Raw genomic sequence first — 11,459 nt, 5'->3', positions numbered from 1 at the left:
CTGAAATTCTGAAATTCTAAAATTCTCAAATTCTCAAATTTTGAAGTTCTAAAATTCTAAAATTGTTAAATTCTGAAATTCTGAAATTCTGAAATTCTGAAACTCTGAAATTCTGAAATTCTGAACTTCTGAAATTCTGAAATTCTAAAATTCTGAAATTCTGAAATTCTAAAATTCTGAAATTCTGAAATTCTGAGATTTTGAAGTTCTAAAATTTTGAAGTTCTGAAATTCTGAAATTTTGAAGTTCTAAAATTCTGAAATTCTAAAATTCTGAAATTCTGAAATTCTGAAATTCTAAATTTCTGAAATTCTGAAATTCTGAGATTTTGAAGTTCTAAAATTTTGAAGTTCTAAAATTCTAAAATTTTTAAATTCTGAAATTCTGAAACTCTGAAATTCTGAAATTCTGAAATTCTGAAATTCTGAAATTCTGAAATTCTGAAATTCTAAAACTCTGAAATTCTGAAATTCTGAAATTCTGAAATTCTGAAATTCTGAAACTCTGAAATTCTGAAATTCTGAAATTCTAAAATTCTGAAATTCTGAAATTCTGAGATTTTGAAGTTCTAAAATTCTGAAATTCTGAAATTCTGAAATTCTGAAATTCTGAAGTTCTGAAATTTTGAAGTTCTAAAATTCTGAAATTCTAAAATTCTAAAATTCTGAAATTCTGAGATTTTGAAGTTCTAAAATTCTGAAATTCTGAAATTCTAAAATTCTGAAGTTCTGAAATTTTGAAGTTCTAAAATTCTGAAATTCTGAAATTCTAAAATTCTGAAATTCTGAGATTTTGAAGTTCTAAAATTCTGAAATTCTGAAATTCTGAAATTCTGAAATTCTGAAGTTCTGAAATTCTGAAGTTCTAAAATTCTGAGATTTTGAAGTTCTAAAATTCTAAAATTCTAAAATTCTGAAATTCTGAAATTCTGAAGTTCTGAGATTTTGAAGTTCTAAAATTCTGAAATTCTGAAATTCTAAAATTCTGAAATTCTGAAATTCTGAGATTTTGAAGTTCTAAAATTCTGAAATTCTGAAATTCTGAAATTCTGAAACTCTGAAATTCTGAAATTCTGAAATTCTAAAATTCTGAAATTCTGAAATTCTAAAATTCTGAAATTCTGAAATTCTGAGATTTTGAAGTTCTAAAATTCTGAAATTCTGAAATTCTGAAATTCTGAAATTCTGAAATTCTGAAGTCCTGAGATTTTGAAGTTCTAAAATTCTGAAATTCTGAAATTCTCAAATTTTGAAGTTCTAAAATTCTAAAATTTTTAAATTCTGAAATTCTGAAACTCTGAAATTCTGAAATTCTGAGATTTTGAAGTTCTGAAATTCTGAAATTCTGAAATTCTGAAATTCTGAAATTCTAAAATTCTGAAATTCTCAAATTTTGAAGTTCTAAAATTCTAAAATTTTTAAATTCTGAAATTCTGAAACTCTGAAATTCTGAAATTCTGAAATTCTGAAATTCTGAAATTCTGAAATTCTGAAACTCTGAAATTCTGAAATTCTGAAATTCTAAAATTCTGAAATTCTGAAATTCTAAAATTCTGAAATTCTGAAATTCTGAGATTTTGAAGTTCTAAAATTCTGAAATTCTGAAATTCTCAAATTTTGAAGTTCTAAAATTCTAAAATTTTTAAATTCTGAAATTCTGAAATTCTGAAATTTTGAAGTTCTAAAATTCTGAAATTCTAAAATTCTGAAATTCTGAAATTCTGAAATTCTAAAATTCTGAAATTCTGAGATTCTGAGATTTTGAAGTTCTAAAATCTTGAAGTTCTAAAATTCTAAAATTTTTAAATTCTGAAATTCTGAAACTCTGAAATTCTGAAATTCTGAAATTCTGAAATTCTGAAATTCTGAAATTCTGAAATTCTGAAATTCTAAAACTCTGAAATTCTGAAATTCTGAAATTCTGAAATTCTGAAATTCTAAAATTCTGAAATTCTGAAATTCTAAAATTCTGAAATTCTGAAATTCTGAGATTTTGAAGTTCTAAAATTCTGAAATTCTGAAATTCTCAAATTTTGAAGTTCTAAAATTCTAAAATTTTTAAATTCTGAAATTCTGAAATTCTGAAATTCTGAAATTCTGAAATTCTGAAATTCTGAAATTCTGAAATTCTGAAATTCTGAAATTCTGAAATTCTGAAATTCTGAAGTTCTGAAATTTTGAAGTTCTAAAATTCTGAAATTCTAAAATTCTAAAATTCTGCAATTCTGAGATTTTGAAGTTCTAAAATTCTGAAATTCTGAAATTCTCAATTTTTGAAGCTCTAAAATTCTAAAATTTTTAAATTCTGAAATTCTGAAATTCTGAAATTTTGAAATTCTGAAATTCTGAAATTCTAAAATTCTGAAATTCTAAAATTCTAAAATTTTTAAATTCTGTAATTCTGAAATTCTGAAATTCTGAAATTCTAAAATTCTGAAATTCTGAAATTCTGAAATCCAAATATTCGCAGTTAATCGGTTAAATCTGAATAGGTGAAAAGGCGCGTGACATACATACAACAAAAAGATACGAAATAGATTCCAGCCCAATTTTCAAGCTCAACTTGTCTAGAACCCTGAGACATTTTTATATTTCAAATGTCTAAGATTTTTGCTAGTTTCCCCAAAAAAAAAATTGAAACTGTTTTTCTAGCTCGAGTTTCAGCCATTTAAAGATGACTATTCCGCCCGTTGTCTTTCCCGCTAAGCCCCGCCCCTTTTACACACAAAACATAGCGGGCGGCGGAACCCGGGAGGTGTCGGCCGCTTGTCTACCCTCCCTCTTATATACATTGCGTTTCCATAGCTCTTGTTCTTCCGAGAACATATACTAAAATTGGAACAATACAGAGAAGATTAGCATGGCCCCTGCGCAAGGATGACACGCAAATTCGTGAAGCGTTCCAAATTTTTTGACGAATTTCGTAGAAAAATGGTCGAATTTTTTGAAATTCAAAATTTGTGTGAAAGACTATTTTTTGAAGACTGTTTCAGAATTTCAAAAATTTTTTTTTGAGGGAATTCAAAGTTTTTGTGAAAATATCACAACGTTATTAACTGATAAAATATTTGTTCAGAATTTATGAACTTCAAAATTTCAACAATTCTGTATTATAAAACAATAAAATTCCGAACTTCAGAATTTCAAAGTCAATGAAGCTTTGAAGGATAATGGAAATGATGCGAAGAAGGTGTGCGAGAACTTTGGATGTGTTGTGAGAGTAAGCATTCATAGTGTTATTCAACTTTCAAACTGTAATGTCGTATTATAGGAACACAAAAGCGCTCGTCCCAACTATGAGCTCCGTAGCCAAACATCGATAGAGGCGCATGAAGAAAAGATGCAGGCAATCCAGGTACCATTTTGACTCAAATATCAAACAAAAACCATTCGTTGTCAGAAAAAGCTGAAAGAATGCTTTGACAAGGCAACAACTGCTGAGCTTAAGGAGGATCTTCTCAAGGAAGCTCGGGCATTCAACGAGAGGCCGTGAAGTATACCAAGGAGATCATCGTGGAAGCTTGTAAAAAAGGGAGAGAAGTGAGCACCTTTTCTGTTTTATCTAAAAAAATGTTACTTATTTTCAGCTTCATCACTAGTCACTGGAGCGGGGAACAACTCCATCAATGGCATCTCCAACGCCAAGAATGCGATTATCCGGGAAATTCAATTAAACATGACACAGTGTGGTATTATTTTATGTTTTGATTTTTTCGAATCGGTTGTACATATGCTTCTTCTTTTTTTTTTGTAAAATTCTTGCTCACTAAACTGCTCATACCAAATTTTTCTCGGTTCCTGAAAAAGAAACAAAAAAGTTGTCAACTAATAAATGGTTTATCATAATATCAGAAGTTTTTGATCAGTTGTCACATTATTGATATCCTGCAGAACAATTGAGATAAATGAGCTCAAGCAATTGTATTGATTTGCCTTTATTTTCGAATTTTCAAAAGGTACAGATCTGTGGCACGGATATCTTCACTATGATAACGTTAGAGGGCAACATTAGTCCTATAAAACTGGACAGGATTACGGTAGACATTTAGAATTACAATATCCATAGAAAAGAAGTTTGAAACCCTTTAAAATAATACAATCGACTTTTCAAAGAGTCTAAATAAAAATAGTGACAACCATCACAATCAGATACATAGAACAAGTCACTACAAAAGTAGCCAAATTTGTTGAATCGCTTTAAAAAACTCAGAGTCTACAAGTTAAATACAGGTCTTCATTTTTGTAATTGACATAAAGCCCTCTCAGAACAATATTACTGAAATCCCCCGCTATATTTGTAAGAAGGTAAACCAATTCTGCTGCCAATCCCCCCCCCCCTTGCGGGTATGGTGTAATATGGTGTAATTTTCCATCTTGTCACATGGCTCAACACTTGTCTAGAGGTAGGCACCACAACAAAATTTTCAAAATAGATTTTTCCCAGTTGTTATTGTTGGATTGTCTTTGTCTACTTTATAGAAGTCCATTGCCAAATTTTCAGCAAAAAATCTACATTCAATCCTGAGTTACAGACTCTTTTGTACCAGACCTCTATGTACTGACTTTCTCCTCATTTTTTTGCGGTGCGCAGAAAAGTGGGAGGGGTTTAGAAGCTTGCAATCCTGCGGCGCGGAAAATTCGTAAAGAAAATTAAAGAAAAAGCTATTAGACGCGAGAGAAACACGAACCTCCGCCTGCGTCAGATCGGCGAGCGCGCCCACTATCCAGTCGGCCACGGCTGCACTCTCGGTGGTGGCCTTAGAGGGGAAATATGAATGTGCGACTCTTCGTTGCCTGCTGCCTCCTTTCGGTGTTGCCCCCTTCTTGTTTTTTTCATGGATTGCACAGTGAAAGAGATGAAGTAACAGGCGTCTAACATTTTTCGGCCACATACGAGTTTTCTAGTTAAGATTGTATTTAGTGGCAAATTTTGCTTAGAATCTTATGGTAAAAAGAAATTTGGTGGAACTAATCTGTGTCATCCTCAAAACTTCCAAAAACTGGAAATTTTGAAAGTTTAGAATTTTCGGATGCGTATGAAAACTACTTAAAGGTAATCAATATTTCTGAAAATTGACACAGGTGTACAAAAGAATTAGTTTTACTATAATATGCAAAAATAATTTAAGGTCGTCGCTGAAATTTTTTGTTTATTTTGGCTGGAACTTTGGCTGAAAATCGAGTTTCACGGCCAAATACGAATTTTGAGTTTTTTTCAAAATCCAATCTCCCATTTCATAAACTACCAGAATCCATCAAAAATTTGATGGCACAAACTTTCATGTAACACTTTTAATCCACTTTGTCGGCTCGGTTCCTATTTTTCGAAGTTTTCCAATCAAAATAATAAAATTATCGGAAAACTGATAATTCCATTCAATTTTTCGTAGTCGATTACATAGGGACAAATTCTAACTTCAAAAATAATGAGTTTCTAACGCCCGGTACAAGACTTCAGAGATGGACTTGTGCCGAGTGGAGAAAAATTTGGTCGCTCCGCTCCCTTTCATTGCGGCGCCTATCTAGAGGTTATAACCTTTATGAGCCTTCCCAACCAAGGTCATTATGACGTATTGTTATTAATAGATTGAAAGATGAGAGAAGTGAGCGTATGGTATGGTGGATGGACAACCACACACACACATACACGGCATGACTCAGCAGGTGGTGAAAGTGAGATAGTGTGAACATAGAGGAGACTAAAAGACGCAGGCAATGGGACGATCGAGTCGACCTTATGCGTTCGACGCACCTTCATTCTTTCTATAGACGACTTGACAGAATAGACGTCTCACCTTTTTTGGGAGTTTTAAATTCCCTTTTGATTTTTCTAAGTATTCTCTAATTGTATACTATTCTACTCACATCTCTACGGGTTCTTATAAAGGTGAGATTTTTTTTGAATTATTGAAATCATTCACGAATTTTCTTCATTTGGAGCTTATTTTCTGTTTGGTCCAAAACCGTTCCAAAATCACTGTGCATCAAAATTTTGAACGTCTTCTTTTTGAATTAATTAATTTACTTCATCGAAGGGTAAACACCACTAACACTTGAAAACTGTTCAATTTGTGAAATAAATAGGAGTAGAGTTAATTAGAGAGGACGAGGCAAAAATAAAGTTAGTAGTTGTGAGGTTTAAGTACAAGGAAATAAAGTCGCAGTTCGATATTCCGTTTTTGAAAGCCACCGTGGAAGGCTTGACCGGGAACACATCCACAGGGAGAGAATTCCAACAACGTAGGACACTATTCGCGAGCATTTGAGATAATTGTTTAGTGGTGTTTTTCACTTTAGATCGGAGATAATAACTATGACGTCTTAAAGATGTTGTATAGCTGACAGTCTCGAATATAGGTTTCTCCATTTTTACCTCTTTAGTAACGAAATTCAAAGTTTTCGTGAAAATATCAAAACGTATTAACTGATAAAATATTTGTTCAGAATTTATGAACTTCAAAATTTCAGATTTCCAAAAATTTGGAATTGTAGAACAATAAAATTCCGAATTTCAGAATTTTGTAGTTTTAGAATTTAAAAGTTTCGAACTTTCCGACTTTAGAAATATCAGAATTTAAAAGTTTCAAACTCATAATTTCAGACTTTCAAAATTTCAGAAATTCAGATTTTCGGGTTTTCAGAATTCAAGAATTTTAGAATTCCAGATTTTCAAAATATCAGAATTTGAAAGTTTCACATTTTTCAGGTTACCTTGGCCGTCAATGAAGCTTCGAAAAATAATGGAAATGATGCGAAGAAGGTGTGCGAGAACTTTGGATGTGTTGTGAGAGTAAGCATTCATAGTGTTATTCAACTTTCAAACTGTAATGTCGAATTACAGGAACACAAAAACGCTAGTCCCAACTATGAGCTCCGTAGCCAAGCATCGATAGAGGCGCATGAAGAGAAGATGCAGGCGATCCAGGTACCGTTTTGGATCAATTATCAAGACAAACCCATACATTTTCAGAGAAAGATAAAAGGATGCTTCGACATTCTCCACTCCTCGAAGTACCAATCTTCTTTACTGAGGAACTGGCAAAACTGAGGCGTGTGGATACGGATGCTTCCCCAAGGACGTTGGCCGAAGCATTGGAGGCGATCTTCAGACCAGAGGATGCCGAAGAAGTTGATGAGTTGGCAATGATGCTGGAGGAACTCGTTTGGCCGCAAGAGGAATCAACCAATGATGGAGGATATCGATGCAGAAGCTGGTCATTGGAGGTTCCAAATGGAAGGTGTTGGTGAGTTGCTTAACTTTTTTATAATCAAAATTCATATCTCAAATTGCAGAGCTCAAACTCCATCTCTTTGATCTATTTGGATCTCAGGAGTTGCCGCAGAAAGTGAGAAAGGTCTCCAACGGCAAGGATCTTTTCGTGTTCAATGAGGAGGCAAGAAGGAACAATTTATTTTGAAAACTTCAATTTATTCTGAAAATAAAATTATTTTTTATAATGTTTTTTGTCGGAGTTTTAAATTAGGAGAGTTTTAATATGACTTTGTAGGATTCTCATCCGGTTTCATCCAAAAATTTCAGCAATTTTCCAGAAGGAACTTTTGAAAACGTTATTCTTAGGCATACCTTTTTTGTATGGCCCCCTTTTGTCTTGCTGTTAAAAGGGAAACTGAGAAACATGACCGTATCATGTGGTGCACAGCCACACACTCATACGCATCATGACTCAACAGATGGCGAAGCATATAGAGTGGGAAAAATATACGAGACCCAGAGACACAGGCCATTGGAAAAAAAAGGTCGTCGACTCTATGCGTTCGACGCGCCTAGCTTCATTCTTTCCTGAGACGACTTGACAGAATAGACGTCTATTTTGAGGGCTCTCCAGAAAATCCCCTGAATGAATGGATTTTGGAGAACTCCTTTTTGATTTTTCTGAATATATTCTGATATTCTATTGAAATCAGTCCGGTTTTTTTGATAATGGTGAGATATTTTTTTAAATAGTTGATTTGAAATTGAAGAAGAAATGATGCAATTCCGATATTTTCCGAAACTGGTGAAATTTCGATTTTTTAAAAGTTCTGAAATTGTGAAATTCTAAATTACTAAAATTCTAGAATTCTAAAATTCTAAAATTCTGAAATTTTGAAAATCTGATATTCTGAAATTCAGAATATCTAAAAATTCTGAAACTTTTTTAAATGATTCCTAAATTTTAAAACTCTATAATTTTGAACAAATATTTTATTAGTGAATCATTTTTTCGATATCTTGAACGGGAATCTCAAATTCTCTCAAAAACGGAAAATGGAAAAATCGAAAACAGAAATCAAATTTTAATTTTTTTTACGTTTTGGTGTCAAGGTGAGAAATACAAAATTTCAGAAATTCAAAATGAGAAATTCGGAAATTCAGAATTTCAGAATTTCAAAAATTCGAAAAACTCAGAAACTCAGTTTTTCAAAATTGTGTGTCTGATTAGTGTCTACGCATAAATTTCTATGTTTTTCAAAGACTTTTTTTTGAATTTTGTAGAAAGTCTTCCAAATATAAATTGTTTTCATTGCATTTTTAATCTTGTGATGTAATGCCAATTTAGACAGTATTTTCCAAATTTCTGCTTTTTTAGAATCTCTTGTTCATCATGCCGCTCACTAAGTACAACAAACAATAGCAGCAAAGAAAGGTTGGAGCTGTGAAGAAAGCCAGTGGTATTCAAGACACCTTGACCATAAATGAGGCTTTGGAGGATAATGGAAATGCTGCGAAGAAGGTGTGCGAGAACTTTGGATGTGTTGTGAGAGTAAGCATTCATAGTGTTATTCAACTTTCAAACTGTAATGTCGTATTACAGGAACACAAAAACGCTAGTCCCAACTATGAGCTCCGCAGCCAAGCATCAATAGAGGCGCATGAAGAGAAGATGCAGGCGATCCAGGTAGCACTTCAATTTGAATATCAAACAAATACAATTCATTTTTAGAAAAAGCTGACAGGATTCTTCGACAAGGCAACAACTGCTGAGCTTGGGAAGGATCTTCTAAAAGAAGCTCAGGCATTCAACCAGAAGAGAAACCAGCACAATAAATTCGACTTGTAAAAAAAGTGAAAGAAGTGAGCGCCTTTTTTGTGTTATCTAAAAATTTTACCTTTTTTCAGATGTATCCCTAGTGACTGGAGCAGGGAACAACTCTTCCAGTGACATCTCCAACACAGAGAATGCCATTATGCGGGATATCCGATTCAACATGACACAGTGTCGTGTGACCGAGGAGCCTTTTTATGAAGTATGATCATTGTCGAATTTTGGAGCTTTTATTTTAAGTATCATTTTTCTTACTAGTAAACTATTTGATAACAAGCCTCCTCTCCCAACTCGTGTCAGTTCCACGTGGCCTCATGCTTGAGTTTTCCGAAAAAGTTTTCAATTACAAAAGCTTCAGTTTTTTTTATTATATAACAAAGTTTTCAAAATGAATATACAACATTTTTAGAAGACTTTTATTGTAGGGACTTTCAGTTTGAAGAATCTCGGACGCATGAATTTCCCTCAGTTCGAAAGTTTTTTTAAAGAGTTCTTTTAGGAAAAAATAACAAAATGTATTCTTTAAAGGTCGGCGTATTGGACATTCAGCATATGTTTTTTTTAATCCTGCTTTTTTGCATCTACTTTCTCTCTATTTTTAACTTGTCTCACATCTGCCACCCCTTTTTATATACTATAATCTTTTTGTCGTACCACACCGTAGTTTTGGTCACTCCATGATTCATCCAGAAGGAGACCCCTCGATAGACAGTCTTCAATAGGAAGCAAATAAAATATTTTTCAATATATGACGGAAAGAGTTGCGATTTGATTTTCAGAAGAGAAATTCAGAAATTTGAAAATCGGAATGCGATTTTTTAATTTTTGCACACTGCGTTTTCATTCTGTTTTGTTTCTAAATAATTTATTTTTAAATAAAATGAACTAAACCATTCCTTAATTTCGAAATTGTTGGTTTTTTTTAAATTTTATGATTTTTAGAAGAGAAATTCAGAAATTTGCAAATTGGAATGCGATTTTTTAATTTTTGCACACTGCGTTTTCATTCTGTCCCGTTTTCAAATAAATGATTCTTAAATAAAATGAACTAAACCATTCCTTAATTTCGAAATTGTTGGTTTTTTTTTAATTTTATGATTTTTAGAAGAGAAATTCAGAAATTTGTAAATTGGAATGCGATTTTTTAATTTTTGAACACTGCGTTTTCATTCTGTTTCGTTTCCAAATAATTTATTTTTAAATAAAATGAACTAAACCATTCCTTAATTTCGAAATTATTGGTTTTTTTTTAATTTTATGATTTTTAGAAGAGAAATTCAGAAATTTGAAAATTGGAATGCGATTTTTTAATTTTTGAACACTGCGTTTTCATTCTGTCCCGTTTTCAAATAAATGATTTTCAAATAAAATGAACTAAACCATTCCTTAATTTCGAAATTATTGGTTTTTTTTTAATTTTATGATTTTTAGAAGAGAAATTCAGAAATTTGAAAATCGGAATGCGATTTTTTAATTTTTGCACACTGCGTTTTCATTCTGTCCCGTTTTCAAATAAATGATTCTTAAATAAAATGAACTAAACCATTCCTTAATTTCGAAATTATTGGTTTTTTTTTTAATTTTATGATTTTTAGAAGAGAAATTCAGAAATTTGAAAATCGGAATGCGATTTTTTAATTTTTGCACACTGCGTTTTCATTCTGTTTTGTTTCCAAATATGTTATTTTTGATTAAAATGAACTAAACCATTCCTTAATTTCGAAATTGTTGGTTTTTTTTTTAATTTTATGATTTTTAGAAGAGAAATTCAGAAATTTGAAAATTGGAATGCGATTTTTTAATTTTGAACACTGCGTTTTTATTCTGTCCCGTTTTCAAATAAATGATTCTTAAATAAAATGAACTAAACCATTCCTTAATTTCGAAATTATTGGTTTTTTTTTAATTTTATGATTTTTAGAAGAGAAATTCAGAAATTTGAAAATTGGAATGCGATTTTTTAATTTTTGAACACTGCGTTTTCATTCTGTTTCGTTTCCAAATAATTTATTTTTAAATAAAATGAACTAAACCATTCCTTAATTTCGAAATTATTGGTTTTTTTTTAATTTTATGATTTTTAGAAGAGAAATTCAGAAATTTGAAAATTGGAATGCGATTTTTTAATTTTTGAACACTGCGTTTTCATTCTGTCCCGTTTTCAAATAAATGATTTTCAAATAAAATGAACTAAACCATTCCTTAATTTCGAAATTATTGGTTTTTTTTTAATTTTATGATTTTTAGAAGAGAAATTCAGAAATTTGAAAATCGGAATGCGATTTTTTAATTTTTGCACACTGCGTTTTCATTCTGTCCCGTTTTCAAATAAATGATTCTTAAATAAAATGAACTAAACCATTCCTTAATTTCGAAATTATTGGTTTTTTTTTTAATTTTATGATTTTTAGAA

At 31.5% G+C, this 11,459-nt stretch overlaps 2 protein-coding genes across 2 annotated transcripts; both read left to right on the top strand.

The window, feature by feature from the left end:
- Positions 1-3,339: 3,339 nt before the first annotated feature.
- Positions 3,340-3,707, top strand: CBG23972 (the record flags this gene model as incomplete). Its single annotated transcript, XM_002647972.1, has 3 exons — positions 3,340-3,354; positions 3,400-3,488; positions 3,587-3,707. The coding sequence occupies 3 exons, from the start codon at positions 3,340-3,342 to the stop codon at positions 3,705-3,707; spliced, it is 225 nt and encodes a 74-aa protein (XP_002648018.1).
- A 3,276-nt stretch (positions 3,708-6,983) lies between these two features.
- On the top strand, positions 6,984-9,061 carry CBG23971 (the record flags this gene model as incomplete). The annotated part of the gene is made up of 5 exons (XM_045240934.1): positions 6,984-7,237; positions 7,540-7,708; positions 8,639-8,764; positions 8,816-8,899; positions 8,945-9,061. The coding sequence occupies 5 exons, from the start codon at positions 6,984-6,986 to the stop codon at positions 9,059-9,061; spliced, it is 750 nt and encodes a 249-aa protein (XP_045091218.1).
- Between the last annotated feature and the right edge of the window lie 2,398 nt (positions 9,062-11,459).

This window comes from Caenorhabditis briggsae (genome assembly GCF_000004555.2).
Source record: "Caenorhabditis briggsae AF16 supercontig from assembly CB4, cb25.NA_072, whole genome shotgun sequence".
In the NCBI taxonomy this organism is placed as follows: domain Eukaryota; kingdom Metazoa; phylum Nematoda; class Chromadorea; order Rhabditida; family Rhabditidae; genus Caenorhabditis; species Caenorhabditis briggsae.
Note: the sequence above shows the minus strand (reverse complement) of the source record. Positions and strands in the feature narration are given on the sequence as shown.